The 19,390-nt window shown below is 48.5% G+C and overlaps 1 protein-coding gene across 1 annotated transcript; it reads right to left on the bottom strand.

The window, feature by feature from the left end:
- Nucleotides 1-77: 77 nt before the first annotated feature.
- IUM83_19980 (Integrase catalytic core protein) lies at nucleotides 78-4,088 on the bottom strand (the record flags this gene model as incomplete). Its single annotated transcript, XM_067945048.1, has 2 exons — nucleotides 78-1,239; nucleotides 1,357-4,088. The coding sequence occupies 2 exons, from the start codon at nucleotides 4,086-4,088 to the stop codon at nucleotides 78-80; spliced, it is 3,894 nt and encodes a 1,297-aa protein (XP_067786236.1).
- Nucleotides 4,089-19,390: the final 15,302 nt, after the last annotated feature.

The following is a 19,390-nucleotide window of genomic DNA, read 5'->3' as shown; positions in this document are numbered from 1 at the left end:
ACCGGTTCGGTTAACCGGTTCGGGTACCTCGGAACTGGTACAGTGTACCAAGGTTCAGTACCCTGCAACACGCCCCCTCAATGCGAACACGCGTGAACGCCGAGCGCAGCCGTCAAGTCCTTGTGGCGTGGTCCGGCAAGTCCCTTGGTCATGATGTCGGCCAGCATGGTGGCAGTCTCGCAGTACTCGACGATCACTTCGCCGCGCTTGACTTCGTCGCGAATGTGATGGTACTTGATGTCGATGTGCTTGGCGCGACCATGGTTGACGGGGTTCTTGGTCATCTTGATGCACGACTGGTTGTCTTCGAAAAACTTCAATTCGGGCGTGACTCCGCCTGCAGCAACCAGGATCTCGCACAGCAGCTTGTGCACCCACTTGCCTTCTTGAATCGCCAAACTCAGTGCGATGTACTCGGCCTCGCTTGTCGAGAGTGACACACTTGACTGCTTCTTCGAACCCCACGAGATCGGTCCACCGGCGACTTGGAACAGGTAGCCCGACGTAGACTTGCGATCACTAAGATCACCAGCCCAGTCGGCATCCGAGTAACCTTGAAAGTCGATGTCCTTGCCCGGCGAGAAGCGGAGTCCGTGCGACTTGGTCCCTTGAAGGTAGCGGAAGATGCGCTTGACCGCAATCCAGTGCTCGACTTGCGGGTTCTCCATGAAGCGTGACACGTAGCCGACAGCGAACGCAATGTCCGGGCGAGTCGATGTCATCAAGTGCATGAGTGCACCGACAGCCTCGCGAAATGGCGCGTCCAACTTGGTCATGGCGTCGCTTGAGACCAGCTTCATGCTGATGTCGACCGGACTTGCAGCGGGTTTGCAGTCTTGCATGCCGAAGCGCTCCAGGATGTCGTTGATGTAGCGAGCTTGGCTGAGCGTAACACTGCCATCCGCGTTGTCGACCACCTCGATCCCGAGGATGAAGGAACACTTGCCACTGTCGGTCATCTCGAACCGCGACTTGAGTTGGCGCTTGGCTTCCGCGATCAGATCAGCTGAACTTCCGGTCACCAAGACGTCGTCCACGTAGACCAGCAGCAGAACGCATTCGCCGTCGACGACCTTGATGTAGAGACATGGGTCGTAGCTTGAGACGCGAAAACCAATGGAGCGCACGTACTCATCGAAGGTCTCGTTCCATACGCGCGAAGCTTGCTTGAGCCCGTAAATCGCCTTGAGCAGTTCCACGCAGTCGAAACCGTCGTCCAGTTCCACGCCTTCAGGCACGCTGCAGAACACCTTCTCCTTCATCAAGCCGTACAGGAACGCAGTCACCACGTCGAGCTGGTCCATCGGCCATCCGAAGTACTTGGCCACCGCAATGATCATTCGCAGTGTGACGTACTTGACCACGGGCGAAAACGTCTCGGTGTAGTCGATGCCGTACTTCTGCACGAAGCCTTTCGCGACGAGCCGAGCCTTGAACTTCTCGATCGATCCGTCCGCGTTGCGCTTGATCTTGAACACCCACTTGGTACCGACTGCGCGCTGGTTGTTGGGCAGTTTGGCGGCGCGGAAAACACCTCGCAGCCGCATCGACTTGAGTTCGGCGCGAATTGCCTTGCGCCACTGGACTTGGTCTGGTCCGTTCACAGCTTCTTGAAACGTCTTCGGCTCCGCGCTGTCACTTGCTTCCACAGCATTCGCACTTGCACGCCAGAACATGGGTGGGGTCGAGCCGTCTTCATCGTCTTCTTCCGATTTTTCTTCTTGCGTCGCCGTAGATTCACGTTGGTCTTCATCTTCCGAGCGTCCAGGCGCACTTGCTTCTTCGAGTCCAGCACTGCGACGAGGACGCCGAACATTGTCGCGATCTTGGTTGTCCGGACGCGATTTGCGCTTCCCCGCCTGCGTGAACACCCTTGTGCCGGAGTCGTCGGAGACTTGCATGTCGTCGAAAACGTCGGTAAGTCGGTTGACTTCTTCACCCTCAGCAGCCTTGGAGTCGTCGAAGCTTGACTCATCGAATGTGACATCGCGAGAGATGACCACCTGCCCCGCCTCGATGTCATAAACTCGATACGCCTTGGAACGCTCCTCGTAACCCATGAAAATTCCTTCACGAGCTTTCGGGTCCCACTTGAGTCGCTTCTCCTTCGGCGTCAAAACGTAGGCCTTGCACCCGAAGATCCGCATGTGCTTGACGTTGGGCTTGGACTTGTAGACGATCTCGAACGGAGTTTTGTCGGGCGACTTGGGTGACGGCAGACGATTCTTGATGTAGATCGCCGTCATCGCTGCTTCCGCCCAGAACGTCTTGTCCAACCCAGCGTAGTGCAGCATGCTGCGGCCGATGGTCACGATGGTTCGGTTGGCGCGTTCAGCCGTCGCGTTCGTTTGGTGCGCATACCGAACCGTGGGCTGCACTTCGATGCCGTGGTCTTCGTAGTACGCCAAGAGCGAATTGGTCGCGAACTCCTTGGCTCCGTCATGGCGCACGAACTTCACCCTGGCATCGAATTGCTTCTCCACCTTGGTGATGAATCGGCGCAAGCAGCCTTCGCTCTCCGACCTGGCTCGCAGACAGAATCCCGACATGCAGCCACTGGCTTCGTCCGTGATCAGCAACAGGTAGCGGCTGCCACCCAGCGACTCTTCCTCCATGGGCCCGCAGATGTCGAAGTGGAGGAACTCGAACGGCATGTACTTGCGCTTGTTCGGGTTGCTTGGGAAGGGCTTTTGCACCATTTTCCCTTGTTGGCACCCACGACATTGGCTTGACTTCTTCGACGATGTCGGCATTTTCGCACCCGTCACCATGCCACTTGAGACCATCTTCCGAAGAACGTCATTCGGCGCGTGACCCAAACGCGCATGAAGATCCACCGCGTTGACCGACGCCTTGGACACCGAATTCGCAGCGCAGCTTGGGACTCGGAGCCAGTAGAGGCCGTCGATCAGGTCCGCGGAAGCCACGATTTTCTTCGACTTCTTCTGTGCGATGTGCATTTCAGCACCATCAAACACCACCTTGAACAGTCCGCTTCGGTTGATCTGCGGCACCGAAAGCAGGTTCTTGTTCATGCTTGGCACGTAAAGTGCATCTTGAATGCGGATGTCGCGCTCCTTGCCGTTGGGCAAAGTGACCCGCTGCACCACCGTCCCGACTCCCATGATCTTGGCCGTGTTGCCGTTGGCGACCGTGAGTTCACCTTCGTCGCACACCTTGATGTCGACAAACTTGGCCTTGTCGTTGCAGATGTGGTGCGTGGCACCACTGTCGATCGCCCATGAGCCTTGAAACTTGTTGGTCCTGGAGACTCCACACTCCATAGAGACCGCGAACGCGACGCAGTCGTCATCGCTGTCGTCACGCCACTGGACGTTGTTCGCACCGCGACCAGACCGGCCACGTCGTGCACCTCGATTCTCTTCCTTCTGCTTGGTCCAGCACTTTTCCACGACGTGCCCCGATTTTCCGCAGTACGTGCAGTGGCGACTTTCACGCTCGGCATTGAAGGCCCTCGCAGCGTCTTCAATCTTCACCTGAGCCGTCTTCTCGCCCTGCCGCTTGATGTGCTCATTCGTGAGCACCTTGATCACATCTTGAGTGCGCAGCTCTGCGTTGCTCATCTCCAAGTTGAGAACGACGTTCTCGAAACTCTTGGGCAGACTCCTGAGCAAGCAGATCGCCACGTCTTCATCCTCCATCTTGGCGCCGATGTTGCTGAGCTTGGCGCTGATGTTGAGGACTTCATTGCAATGATGAAGCACATTGCCGCCTTCTGCCATCTCCATGCTGAAGAGCTGGCGCTTCAGGTAGATGCGTCCAGCCTTCTGCGACCCCCCGTAGAGCGAACGCAGTCGCGTCCAGGCCACCCACGCTTCCTCGCAGTCGTCGACCACATGATGGTAGTCAGCATCCATGTGGAGCAACATCAGGCCGAACGCGATGTTGCTCGACTTGACGTAGTCGTCCTTGGCCCTCGTGTCCGCGAAGCTTGGTTTCGTCTCGCGGTTCACGACGCTCCACACCGACTTGGTCAGGAACACGCCACGCATGTAGCGGTTCCACGTGGCGTAGTTATCGCCGTTGAACTTGTCGATGGAGATCTTGGTGTCTTGGACAGAGGACATGGTGCTTGGGCTCATAACCTGAAGAAGGTCGTACTGGGAACTTGCACTTGTTGGTCTTGGTCGTTGACACCGCCGAGGCTTGGGGCGAGGCGAGGAAGGTCACTTGGGGGGGTTGAATCGAAATTCAGAAGTGATTGGATTGTTGGAGCTTACACCCTAGGCTAGTGCTAAAGACACGCGGCCGTGCGTCCTATCAACTAGTGCGTCTAATCAACCATCATTCTACACTGTTCGTCCAATCAACCTACTCGTCTAATCAACGTGTGGTCGTATTGGACCGGTTCGGTTAACCGGTTCGGGTACCTCGGACCTGGTACAGTGTACCAAGGTTCAGTACCCTGCAACAGGCAGTGGCACCACTTCCCACGTCTTGTTCTTGAGCAGCGAGTCGTACTCCGAGTCGCATGCTTCCTTCCACTTGGCTGCGTCGCTGGATTCCATCGCCGACTTGAACGTAGTCGGCATCTCTCCCACTGAATCCACGACGTACGCAGCCTCAAAATCTTGACTCTCTTGGGCCGCCGCAGACATCTCATCCAGCGTCGAACGTCCATTCTGCGGCGCATATCGCTTGGCCCTCGGCACCTCCACGGCTTCTTCTAGTGACTGCGTCCGCGGGTGTCGCTTGCTGCCGGGTTCGAAGTCTTCATTCCGCGCAGCCTCATCCTCACTGCCGTCCTCATCCGATTCGGACGGAGTCTCTTCATCCGTGGCATCTTCATTATCTTCATCTGGAAGACCAATTACCACCTCCTTCGTAGCATACTTGCGTCTCCCACCGTCGAAGACGTCTTCCATGAACTGCGCGTCGCGACTCACCAACACGCGACCGCTCTCGATCTCTTCAAACCGATACGCTTTCTCGTGCTCCGAGTACCCCAGGAACCGGCAACGCACCGACCGGGCGTCAAACTTGGACCGCTTCGCCTTCGGGACCAGCACGTACGCGTGGCAACCAAACACCTTGAGGTTCGCCAGCAGTGGCTTCTTTCCCGTCCAAACTTGGTGCGGCGACTTGTCGTGGCTAATGGCGCGTGTCGGACACCGGTTCCGGAGGAACGTGGCTGTCACCACCGCTTCACCCCAGTAACCCTTCGACAACCCGGCATGCTCCAACATGCAGCGCGCACACTCCACCAACGTCCGGTTCATCCGTTCCGCCACGCCGTTCAGCTGTGGCGTGTACGGCGGCGTGAACTTCTGCACGATACCACGGTCGCTGCAGAACTTGGCCATCTCGCGCGAAGTGTACTCGCCACCGTTGTCGCTCCGGAGCGTTTTCACACGCTTGCCGGTCTGCGTTTCAGCCAACGCAACGAACTCAGCGAACTTGGCGGCCACCTCCGACTTGTTCCGCATCAAGTACACCACACAGAAGTGCGACTTGTCGTCGATGAACGTGACGAAGTAGCGCTTGCCACCAAACGTAGACGTCTGCATGGGGCCGCACACATCGCTGTGAACCACTTCCAGCACTTGCTTCGCACGGTTTGGAGACGACTTCATGTAGCTCACTCGCGTTTGTTTGCCGAGTGAGCATCCGTCGCACAGCTCCCACTGCTTTACCGACGTCATGTTGATGCCAGAGCCGTAGCCCTTCTTGACGATGGCGTCTAGACCGCCATGGCCAATGTGACCAAGTCGAAGGTGCCAGAGGTACGACGTGGTGTCCCCTTTGCGATCCTTCGAGCTTGCCACATTGGCCTCGTCAGGCATCACCGGTGTCATGCTCAGCTTGAACAGCCCTTTGCCTTCGCGAGCGCCGAGCTTCCACTTGAGACCCTTCGTCTCCGTGAAGCACCCGTCGCTCTCGAACGTCACAGGCCCGACGTCCTTGGTGAATCTGCCGACGGAGAACAGGTTGCGCGACAACTTGGGAATGTGCCACACATTCGTGAGCACACCCTTCTTGACGCCGCGCGGGGTCTGCATCTTCATCACGATGTCGCCTCTCCCGATCGCTTGCACCACACCGTCGTCCGCGAGATGCACGTCCACCGGCGAGATCTTCTTGTAGTTCCTCATGAACTTCTTGGAACTGGTCATGTGCTGCGTCGCACCCGAGTCGACCAGCCACACCTCATTCGACTTGGTGGTGTTGCTCCCACCACCAACCGAGAAGAGGAAGTCGCCAGAGTCGTCCTCACTCTGCGCGACGTTCGCTCGCTGCGGCCTCTGCCGCTCCGCGTTCTCGCGGATTCGCACAGGACACTTGGCGATCCAATGTCCTTGCTCCCCACAGTAGTGGCAGGCGCTGGCCTTGTTGGCGGTCGCCTGCCGTCCCTTGCGCTTGCCGTTGTCGCTTGTCATGAACGCTTGGCCTTGACCGTGCGCGGCTCCGTCGACGCCGCCACCTTGCTCCTTGCGCTTCATGTCCTCATGCAGCAGCCGAGCCGTCACGAGTTCCCACGACAGCGAGTCGGCTCTCGACTCCAACGCCGTGATGAGGAACTGGTACGACTCGCTGAGACTCCCAAGAAGCGTGATCACCAAGTCATCCTCGCTGACCGGAGCGCCCACTGCGTCGAGCTGCTCCGCCAGAGTCTTGATCTTGTTGATGTGCTCCAGCACATCATCACCTTCCGCCATCATCGTCGTGAAGAAACGTCGACGAAGGAAGAGCTTGTTGGCCAAACTCTTCTTCTCGAAGTGTCCTTCCAGTCTTGACCATGCATCGTACGCATCCTTCGCCGACCGGACCAGCGGCAGCTGCGAGTCCTCCATCGCGAGACAGATGATCGCCAGCGCCTTGCGAGACTTCCTCTTGAACGTCGTTTGGTCCAGCGTAGTGGCGCAGTGCTCCAGCTTGATCTCTCCACTTGTCACTTCCCACAGGTCTCGTTCCTCGAGCACCATCGCCATCTTGAACTTCCACGTGTGGAAGTTGGTTCCGTCGAACTTGTTGATGCGAGAGGTCGTGGTCGAGGCGGCGTCCATGGCGAAAGCGTAGTCGGAGTCTTCAGCAGGGAAAACGGGGCTTGGGCTCATAACCAAAAGGAAGGTCGTTTGAGCACTTGATGTCAGAATGCAAAGTGATTGATTTAGGTCCTTAGTTCGCGAACTGCTTGCTACCTCTAAGCCTACTGGATATTCCTGCTGGATACACTCTACTGGATTCCTAACTGGATAGAAGGTCCTTCAGCCAATCAGCGAGTGCCACGTAGATGCCCATCCTGTACCCACAATCTTGTACCCACGCGTCCCATCATCAGCGTCCCGTAATCCTCGTCCCATGATCAGCGTCCCGTAATCCTCGTCCCATCATCACACGAATGATGGCGGCACCACTGAGTGAAGGTCACACCGGTACCTTACTGGTACACCGCAGCTGGTCGAGGCGATCCCTTGACAACAGATATAGCCTAAGCATCGATGTTCAGGGAGGTTGAATGCTTCAGCTGGCTTCTTAGCCTGGAAAATGAGCTTGATCATCTCATACATAACCTTTTCACTCAAACCTGGTAGACACACACACCGTCAAGGAACATATCGAGATCGAAACGCTCGAATAGCTCACGTTGTGCCTTGATAGCCCGCCTTGGTGAATGGAACGACGTCTAGGTTATTGTACCAAATGAACAGGTCCTTGATTGACTTCATTCCATAGCGCTGCCGAAAACCTCGTACGCGAGCATACGCTTCATCCTTGATATGCTGCTTACGAAGTTTGCAGTAGAAAGCGTGGCCGCCATGATGAACTGGGCAGAGGAAGTGGACAAGAATTTCGCAATATCCCTATTTTCATGTTTTGTGTGTGCTACAAAGCGTATTCCAGCTGAATTGATCGTCGAAACATGTTCGCTCACGTATATGACAATAGCAAGGTCGATGAAGAGGCTGATAAGCTTCGAAAACAGCAGTCCAAGAAAAATAGACCATAGAGTTATTTGAACTGCCTAAGCCAAGGCAGGTGGTAAGCTTGGCTGATTCTATTACCCTCTGAGAAATAGTCTTCCTCAAGCTGGCTGCGCTCAACATTAGATTGTCTTGACTCCCATGTAGGCCTTGTTGATGAATCTGAGATTGTCTTGACTCTCCCATGTAGGCTCGTCGTATCACGTCCACTTGACACGCACGATATTTCAGCTTGCGTGATGATATTTTATTGTGCTCTAAGATTCGCTCAGCATCACAGGTCTGTCCGCTTTCGAATGGTGCGTCAGTCTTCTGAGTATTGAATAGTTTGATCTCATTCGGACTCTTGTAGAGCGCATGGCCGTTTTCCATCGAATCTGAATTCTATAACCATCGAGACCGACGATCTCATAGCCGGTTTCGCTCCATCGCGTGTTATCTTATCAAATACACCTTTAGAGAGACGATATAGTACTGTAGTACCTACTCTTCTATCATTCTCCATACGTTCGGCTAATTCTCGATCATGGTCCAGATCTTTGCATCTGACTGTACTTTTGACTTGAATAAGTGTCATCTTGATGGCGGTGTGATAAATGTTGTTGTAGTTAGATATTAAGCTTGCGAAAACCCTTTCTATCAAGGGTCGATTCATGCGAAGTAGTCGCATTTTCATCGTTCAGTCGAAACGCTCAATCTTACCCATCGTATCGTGGTCTCCTGTGTCATCTTTGACGAATTGTTTGATTCCACCTAAAACAGCGACTGTCTCCTTGTTTTGAAGGATCTTCGCGAAACATAAGCGAGCGTTGATATTGATAGCTGCTTAGATAGTCGCCTTCTTCCAGAAGGTAAGACCCATTTGCCATGAGTTTGGATCGTGAGAAGCCATTCTAAATTATCGTAGTTATCCCTTTGAGCTACATGACTCGGTATGTACATGACCTGTATGTCCTGTTTATCATTATACCACTCGTGAATGTCTTTTAATCGAATCGACGAGTCTTTTCCTTAGCCTTCTTTCTTATAAGAGGGCCTTAGGTGAGATGAAACCTGTTTCAGGATCACAATATAGTTCTTTCAGTAGATCTTCCATAGTTTTGCTCAATATGAAAAGATCTCAACGTTCTCCTAAGCTGATCTTAAATCGAAAGAGGCGACGTAGATATGCCATCAGGGCCTACCTGTAGCTTATCGTAATAATAGTTCATAGCTGTTTTCGTTTGACTATGCGTCATCATTGAGTGTTGGTTCCTTGAATCGATATGCGGTCCTTCATAACGGATTTAAAATTATCAGGGTTAGTTCCTTAATATTTTGCGATCTTTGAATGCCCTTAGCGGATAGTTTGAAATATACCTTTCCATCGATGACCCACTTATCCTTTTCAACCTTACACTCATTACCAGGGACGTAGCAGACGTCGGTTTTGCTCGATAAACTAATCATAGCATTACCACAATACTCTTCCTTGAACAAACCAGGGGTTCTTCGATCGAAATCCGCATTCTTCTCGCTATCATCCCTCGGGAGCCATTCCTACTTATGCTCGTTGAAATGATCAATGGGGTCGGGTTCGATGAGTGATGGGAATGGGGTCTCATGCAATCATAATATAATTGAAGGATACGTAGCTTAGCGAGCTGATAGATGACGATAGATAGATGTATCGGCCTTTTGAGCTTAAGGCGACGTTTGTCCTCGCTGAGTCCATCCGTGAACTCAGTCAGGTTGTTATGAGTGAAGTGCTCGATCGCCTTGTTAATAACTTTTGGATCAGATTCATAGCTTACTTCCATATGTTTACTCATATCGATTCCAGAGGACGAAAGCTGCGTTTTCCAACCAACTTCATCATATCAGCGATCATAGCGTTGCTTTTATCACCATCATCCCCTCTACGCACATCAGAAACTTGCTCCATGAATCATTTGAACGGACGATGACTATGAGCCTTGATGAAGCTATATACATTTTGTAAGCCATGATTTAGATACCACTTGAGTAGAGGTGGTTAGATTAAAAGTTTCTCACCAAAGTAGCTTCCAATGAGCTTTCGCCCAACCTTAGCCTTGTATTTCCCACGCGACCCATCGAGGTCTTACATATTCTGACCAATTATCTCAGCTGTGGGTTTGATCTCAACATTCTTGAAATGGGGGTCATTTCACTGAAATACTCTTTCAGGTGCTTTGGAGTCTCGATACTACCTTCGAGGAAACCAAAGATCTTATCGTTATTGATGTCATCTATGATACCATCATAAACTTCGATAGTGGTTAGTCGCCCACAAGGCATCTCATTGCCAAGACACGACAGACAGAGGGCATTAACATCGTAGCCGGTGATTTTCTTACAAAGCTTGCCATCGCGAATGGCCGTCTTGTTGCGCTTCGCGTAGCCATTGAAGATGACTGATGGACCACTGGCGATATGGACTTTCATCTTACGATAGATATCGGACTGCTCATTGAGAATACTAATCGATTGCATTGAATTCGATCAGCTTCTTGTATATGAAAGCCTTCACGTTCCTTTTCCTCGTCTTGCTTGATATAGCCTAAGTATCGATGTTCAGGAGGTTGAATGCTTCAGCTGGCTTCTTAGCCTGGAAAATGAGCTTGATCATCTCATACATAACCTTTTCACTCAAACCTGGTAGACACACACACCGTCAAGGAACATATCGAGATCGAAACGCTCGAATAGCTCACGTTGTGCCTTGATAGCCCGCCTTGGTGAATGGAACGACGTCTAGGTTATTGTACCAAATGAACAGGTCCTTGATTGACTTCATTCCATAGCGCTGCCGAAAACCTCGTACGCGAGCATACGCTTCATCCTTGATATGCTGCTTACGAAGTTTGCAGTAGAAAGCGTGGCCGCCATGATGAACTGGGCAGAGGAAGTGGACAAGAATTTCGCAATATCCCTATTTTCATGTTTTGTGTGTGCTACAAAGCGTATTCCAGCTGAATTGATCGTCGAAACATGTTCGCTCACGTATATGACAATAGCAAGGTCGATGAAGAGGCTGATAAGCTTCGAAAACAGCAGTCCAAGAAAAATAGACCATAGAGTTATTTGAACTGCCTAAGCCAAGGCAGGTGGTAAGCTTGGCTGATTCTATTACCCTCTGAGAAATAGTCTTCCTCAAGCTGGCTGCGCTCAACATTAGATTGTCTTGACTCCCATGTAGGCCTTGTTGATGAATCTGAGATTGTCTTGACTCTCCCATGTAGGCTCGTCGTATCACGTCCACTTGACACGCACGATATTTCAGCTTGCGTGATGATATTTTATTGTGCTCTAAGATTCGCTCAGCATCACAGGTCTGTCCGCTTTCGAATGGTGCGTCAGTCTTCTGAGTATTGAATAGTTTGATCTCATTCGGACTCTTGTAGAGCGCATGGCCGTTTTCCATCGAATCTGAATTCTATAACCATCGAGACCGACGATCTCATAGCCGGTTTCGCTCCATCGCGTGTTATCTTATCAAATACACCTTTAGAGAGACGATATAGTACTGTAGTACCTACTCTTCTATCATTCTCCATACGTTCGGCTAATTCTCGATCATGGTCCAGATCTTTGCATCTGACTGTACTTTTGACTTGAATAAGTGTCATCTTGATGGCGGTGTGATAAATGTTGTTGTAGTTAGATATTAAGCTTGCGAAAACCCTTTCTGTCAAGGGTCGATTCATGCGAAGTAGTCGCATTTTCATCGTTCAGTCGAAACGCTCAATCTTACCCATCGTATCGTGGTCTCCTGTGTCATCTTTGACGAATTGTTTGATTCCACCTAAAACAGCGACTGTCTCCTTGTTTTGAAGGATCTTCGCGAAACATAAGCGAGCGTTGATATTGATAGCTGCTTAGATAGTCGCCTTCTTCCAGAAGGTAAGACCCATTTGCCATGAGTTTGGATCGTGAGAAGCCATTCTAAATTATCGTAGTTATCCCTTTGAGCTACATGACTCGGTATGTACATGACCTGTATGTCCTGTTTATCATTATACCACTCGTGAATGTCTTTTAATCGAATCGACGAGTCTTTTCCTTAGCCTTCTTTCTTATAAGAGGGCCTTAGGTGAGATGAAACCTGTTTCAGGATCACAATATAGTTCTTTCAGTAGATCTTCCATAGTTTTGCTCAATATGAAAAGATCTCAACGTTCTCCTAAGCTGATCTTAAATCGAAAGAGGCGACGTAGATATGCCATCAGGGCCTACCTGTAGCTTATCGTAATAATAGTTCATAGCTGTTTTCGTTTGACTATACGTCATCATTGAGTGTTGGTTCCTTGAATCGATATGCGGTCCTTCATAACGGATTTAAACTTATCAGGGGTTAGTTCCTTAATATTTTGCGATCTTTGAATGCCCTTAGCGGATAGTTTGAAATATACCTTTCCATCGATGACCCACTTATCCTTTTCAACCTTACACTCATTACCAGGGACGTAGCAGACGTCGGTTTTGCTCGATAAACTAATCATAGCATTACCACAATACTCCTCCTTGAACAAACCAGGGGTTCTTCGATCGAAATCCGCATTCTTCTCGCTATCATCCCTCGGGAGCCATTCCTACTTATGCTCGTTGAAATGATCAATGGGGTCGGGTTCGATGAGTGATGGGAATGGGGTCTCATGCAATCATAATATAATTGAAGGATACGTAGCTTAGCGAGCTGATAGATGACGATAGATAGATGTATCGGCCTTTTGAGCTTAAGGCGACGTTTGTCCTCGCTGAGTCCATCCGTGAACTCAGTCAGGTTGTTATGAGTGAAGTGCTCGATCGCCTTGTTAATAACTTTTGGATCAGATTCATAGCTTACTTCCATATGTTTACTCATATCGATTCCAGAGGACGAAAGCTGCGTTTTCCAACCAACTTCATCATATCAGCGATCATAGCGTTGCTTTTATCACCATCATCCCTCTACGCACATCAGAAACTTGCTCCATGAATCATTTGAACGGACGATGACTATGAGCCTTGATGAAGCTATATACATTTTGTAAGCCATGATTTAGATACCACTTGAGTAGAGGTGGTTAGATTAAAAGTTTCTCACCAAAGTAGCTTCCAATGAGCTTTCGCCCAACCTTAGCCTTGTATTTCCCACGCGACCCATCGAGGTCTTACATATTCTGACCAATTATCTCAGCTGTGGGTTTGATCTCAACATTCTTGAAATGGGGGTCATTTCACTGAAATACTCTTTCAGGTGCTTTGGAGTCTCGATACTACCTTCGAGGAAACCAAAGATCTTATCGTTATTGATGTCATCTATGATACCATCATAAACTTCGATAGTGGTTAGTCGCCCACAAGGCATCTCATTGCCAAGACACGACAGACAGAGGGCATTAACATCGTAGCCGGTGATTTTCTTACAAAGCTTGCCATCGCGAATGGCCGTCTTGTTGCGCTTCGCGTAGCCATTGAAGATGACTGATGGACCACTGGCGATATGGACTTTCATCTTACGATAGATATCGGACTGCTCATTGAGAATACTAATCGATTGCATTGAATTCGATCAGCTTCTTGTATATGAAAGCCTTCACGTTCCTTTTCCTCGTCTTGCTTGATATAGCCTAAGTATCGATGTTCAGGGAGGTTGAATGCTTCAGCTGGCTTCTTAGCCTGGAAAATGAGCTTGATCATCTCATACATAACCTTTTCACTCAAACCTGGTAGACACACACACCGTCAAGGAACATATCGAGATCGAAACGCTCGAATAGCTCACGTTGTGCCTTGATAGCCCGCCTTGGTGAATGGAACGACGTCTAGGTTATTGTACCAAATGAACAGGTCCTTGATTGACTTCATTCCATAGCGCTGCCGAAAACCTCGTACGCGAGCATACGCTTCATCCTTGATATGCTGCTTACGAAGTTTGCAGTAGAAAGCGTGGCCGCCATGATGAACTGGGCAGAGGAAGTGGACAAGAATTTCGCAATATCCCTATTTTCATGTTTTGTGTGTGCTACAAAGCGTATTCCAGCTGAATTGATCGTCGAAACATGTTCGCTCACGTATATGACAATAGCAAGGTCGATGAAGAGGCTGATAAGCTTAGAAAACAGCAGTCCAAGAAAAATAGACCATAGAGTTATTTGAACTGCCTAAGCCAAGGCAGGTGGTAAGCTTGGCTGATTCTATTACCCTCTGAGAAATAGTCTTCCTCAAGCTGGCTGCGCTCAACATTAGATTGTCTTGACTCCCATGTAGGCCTTGTTGATGAATCTGAGATTGTCTTGACTCTCCCATGTAGGCTCGTCGTATCACGTCCACTTGACACGCACGATATTTCAGCTTGCGTGATGATATTTTATTGTGCTCTAAGATTCGCTCAGCATCACAGGTCTGTCCGCTTTCGAATGGTGCGTCAGTCTTCTGAGTATTGAATAGTTTGATCTCATTCGGACTCTTGTAGAGCGCATGGCCGTTTTCCATCGAATCTGAATTCTATAACCATCGAGACCGACGATCTCATAGCCGGTTTCGCTCCATCGCGTGTTATCTTATCAAATACACCTTTAGAGACGATATAGTACTGTAGTACCTACTCTTCTATCATTCTCCATACGTTCGGCTAATTCTCGATCATGGTCCAGATCTTTGCATCTGACTGTACTTTTGACTTGAATAAGTGTCATCTTGATGGCGGTGTGATAAATGTTGTTGTAGTTAGATATTAAGCTTGCGAAAACCCTTTCTGTCAAGGGTCGATTCATGCGAAGTAGTCGCATTTTCATCGTTCAGTCGAAACGCTCAATCTTACCCATCGTATCGTGGTCTCCTGTGTCATCTTTGACGAATTGTTTGATTCCACCTAAAACAGCGACTGTCTCCTTGTTTTGAAGGATCTTCGCGAAACATAAGCGAGCGTTGATATTGATAGCTGCTTAGATAGTCGCCTTCTTCCAGAAGGTAAGACCCATTTGCCATGAGTTTGGATCGTGAGAAGCCATTCTAAATTATCGTAGTTATCCCTTTGAGCTACATGACTCGGTATGTACATGACCTGTATGTCCTGTTTATCATTATACCACTCGTGAATGTCTTTTAATCGAATCGACGAGTCTTTTCCTTAGCCTTCTTTCTTATAAGAGGGCCTTAGGTGAGATGAAACCTGTTTCAGGATCACAATATAGTTCTTTCAGTAGATCTTCCATAGTTTTGCTCAATATGAAAAGATCTCAACGTTCTCCTAAGCTGATCTTAAATCGAAAGAGGCGACGTAGATATGCCATCAGGGCCTACCTGTAGCTTATCGTAATAATAGTTCATAGCTGTTTTCGTTTGACTATACGTCATCATTGAGTGTTGGTTCCTTGAATCGATATGCGGTCCTTCATAACGGATTTAAACTTATCAGGGGTTAGTTCCTTAATATTTTGCGATCTTTGAATGCCCTTAGCGGATAGTTTGAAATATACCTTTCCATCGATGATCCACTTATCCTTCTCAACCTTACACTCATTACCAGGGACGTAGCAGACGTCGGTTTTGCTCGATAAACTAATCATAGCATTACCACAATACTCCTCCTTGAACAAACCAGGGTTCTTCGATCGAAATCCGCATTCTTCTCGCTATCATCCCTCGGGAGCCATTCCTACTTATGCTCGTTGAAATGATCAATGGGGTCGGGTTCGATGAGTGATGGGAATGGGGTCTCATGCAATCATAATATAATTGAAGGATACGTAGCTTAGCGAGCTGATAGATGACGATAGATAGATGTATCGGCCTTTTGAGCTTAAGGCGACGTTTGTCCTCGCTGAGTCCAACCGTTCCATCCGTGAACTCAGTCAGGTTGTTATGAGTGAAGTGCTCGATCGCCTTGTTAATAACTTTTGGATCAGATTCATAGCTTACTTCCATATGTTTACTCATATCGATTCCAGAGGACGAAAGCTGCGTTTTCCAACCAACTTCATCATATCAGCGATCATAGCGTTGCTTTTATCACCATCATCCCCTCTACGCACATCAGAAACTTGCTCCATGAATCATTTGAACGGACGATGACTATGAGCCTTGATGAAGCTATATACATTTTGTAAGCCATGATTTAGATACCACTTGAGTAGAGGTGGTTAGATTAAAAGTTTCTCACCAAAGTAGCTTCCAATGAGCTTTCGCCCAACCTTAGCCTTGTATTTCCCACGCGACCCATCGAGGTCTTACATATTCTGACCAATTATCTCAGCTGTGGGTTTGATCTCAACATTCTTGAAATGGGGGTCATTTCACTGAAATACTCTTTCAGGTGCTTTGGAGTCTCGATACTACCTTCGAGGAAACCAAAGATCTTATCGTTATTGATGTCATCTATGATACCATCATAAACTTCGATAGTGGTTAGTCGCCCACAAGGCATCTCATTGCCAAGACACGACAGACAGAGGGCATTAACATCGTAGCCGGTGATTTTCTTACAAAGCTTGCCATCGCGAATGGCCGTCTTGTTGCGCTTCGCGTAGCCATTGAAGATGACTGATGGACCACTGGCGATATGGACTTTCATCTTACGATAGATATCGGACTGCTCATTGAGAATACTAATCGATTGCATTGAATTCGATCAGCTTCTTGTATATGAAAGCCTTCACGTTCCTTTTCCTCGTCTTGCTTGATATAGCCTAAGTATCGATGTTCAGGGAGGTTGAATGCTTCAGCTGGCTTCTTAGCCTGGAAAATGAGCTTGATCATCTCATACATAACCTTTTCACTCAAACCTGGTAGACACACACACCGTCAAGGAACATATCGAGATCGAAACGCTCGAATAGCTCACGTTGTGCCTTGATAGCCCGCCTTGGTGAATGGAACGACGTCTAGGTTATTGTACCAAATGAACAGGTCCTTGATTGACTTCATTCCATAGCGCTGCCGAAAACCTCGTACGCGAGCATACGCTTCATCCTTGATATGCTGCTTACGAAGTTTGCAGTAGAAAGCGTGGCCGCCATGATGAACTGGGCAGAGGAAGTGGACAAGAATTTCGCAATATCCCTATTTTCATGTTTTGTGTGTGCTACAAAGCGTATTCCAGCTGAATTGATCGTCGAAACATGTTCGCTCACGTATATGACAATAGCAAGGTCGATGAAGAGGCTGATAAGCTTAGAAAACAGCAGTCCAAGAAAAATAGACCATAGAGTTATTTGAACTGCCTAAGCCAAGGCAGGTGGTAAGCTTGGCTGATTCTATTACCCTCTGAGAAATAGTCTTCCTCAAGCTGGCTGCGCTCAACATTAGATTGTCTTGACTCCCATGTAGGCCTTGTTGATGAATCTGAGATTGTCTTGACTCTCCCATGTAGGCTCGTCGTATCACGTCCACTTGACACGCACGATATTTCAGCTTGCGTGATGATATTTTATTGTGCTCTAAGATTCGCTCAGCATCACAGGTCTGTCCGCTTTCGAATGGTGCGTCAGTCTTCTGAGTATTGAATAGTTTGATCTCATTCGGACTCTTGTAGAGCGCATGGCCGTTTTCCATCGAATCTGAATTCTATAACCATCGAGACCGACGATCTCATAGCCGGTTTCGCTCCATCGCGTGTTATCTTATCAAATACACCTTTAGAGAGACGATATAGTACTGTAGTACCTACTCTTCTATCATTCTCCATACGTTCGGCTAATTCTCGATCATGGTCCAGATCTTTGCATCTGACTGTACTTTTGACTTGAATAAGTGTCATCTTGATGGCGGTGTGATAAATGTTGTTGTAGTTAGATATTAAGCTTGCGAAAACCCTTTCTGTCAAGGGTCGATTCATGCGAAGTAGTCGCATTTTCATCGTTCAGTCGAAACGCTCAATCTTACCCATCGTATCGTGGTCTCCTGTGTCATCTTTGACGAATTGTTTGATTCCACCTAAAACAGCGACTGTCTCCTTGTTTTGAAGGATCTTCGCGAAACATAAGCGAGCGTTGATATTGATAGCTGCTTAGATAGTCGCCTTCTTCCAGAAGGTAAGACCCATTTGCCATGAGTTTGGATCGTGAGAAGCCATTCTAAATTATCGTAGTTATCCCTTTGAGCTACATGACTCGGTATGTACATGACCTGTATGTCCTGTTTATCATTATACCACTCGTGAATGTCTTTTAATCGAATCGACGAGTCTTTTCCTTAGCCTTCTTTCTTATAAGAGGGCCTTAGGTGAGATGAAACCTGTTTCAGGATCACAATATAGTTCTTTCAGTAGATCTTCCATAGTTTTGCTCAATATGAAAAGATCTCAACGTTCTCCTAAGCTGATCTTAAATCGAAAGAGGCGACGTAGATATGCCATCAGGGCCTACCTGTAGCTTATCGTAATAATAGTTCATAGCTGTTTTCGTTTGACTACACGTCATCATTGAGTGTTGGTTCCTTGAATCGATATGCGGTCCTTCATAACGGATTTAAACTTATCAGGGGTTAGTTCCTTAATATTTTGCGATCTTTGAATGCCCTTAGCGGATAGTTTGAAATATACCTTTCCATCGATGACCCACTTATCCTTTTCAACCTTACACTCATTACCAGGGACGTAGCAGACGTCGGTTTTGCTCGATAAACTAATCATAGCATTACCACAATACTCCTCCTTGAACAAACCAGGGGTTCTTCGATCGAAATCCGCATTCTTCTCGCTATCATCCCTCGGGAGCCATTCCTACTTATGCTCGTTGAAATGATCAATGGGGTCGGGTTCGATGAGTGATGGGAATGGGGTCTCATGCAATCATAATATAATTGAAGGATACGTAGCTTAGCGAGCTGATAGATGACGATAGATAGATGTATCGGCCTTTTGAGCTTAAGGCGACGTTTGTCCTCGCTGAGTCCAACCGTTCCATCCGTGAACTCAGTCAGGTTGTTATGAGTGAAGTGCTCGATCGCCTTGTTAATAACTTTTGGATCAGATTCATAGCTTACTTCCATATGTTTACTCATATCGATTCCAGAGGACGAAAGCTGCGTTTTCCAACCAACTTCATCATATCAGCGATCATAGCGTTGCTTTTATCACCATCATCCCCTCTACGCACATCAGAAACTTGCTCCATGAATCATTTGAACGGACGATGACTATGAGCCTTGATGAAGCTATATACATTTTGTAAGCCATGATTTAGATACCACTTGAGTAGAGGTGGTTAGATTAAAAGTTTCTCACCAAAGTAGCTTCCAATGAGCTTTCGCCCAACCTTAGCCTTGTATTTCCCACGCGACCCATCGAGGTCTTACATATTCTGACCAATTATCTCAGCTGTGGGTTTGATCTCAACATTCTTGAAATGGGGGTCATTTCACTGAAATACTCTTTCAGGTGCTTTGGAGTCTCGATACTACCTTCGAGGAAACCAAAGATCTTATCGTTATTGATGTCATCTATGATACCATCATAAACTTCG

The sequence above is a fragment of the Phytophthora cinnamomi genome (genome assembly GCF_018691715.1).
Source record: "Phytophthora cinnamomi strain GKB4 chromosome Unknown Contig69, whole genome shotgun sequence".
Lineage (NCBI taxonomy): Eukaryota > Oomycota > Peronosporomycetes > Peronosporales > Peronosporaceae > Phytophthora > Phytophthora cinnamomi.
The sequence above is the reverse complement of the archived record's forward strand: the minus strand, read 5'-3'. Positions and strand labels throughout refer to the sequence as shown.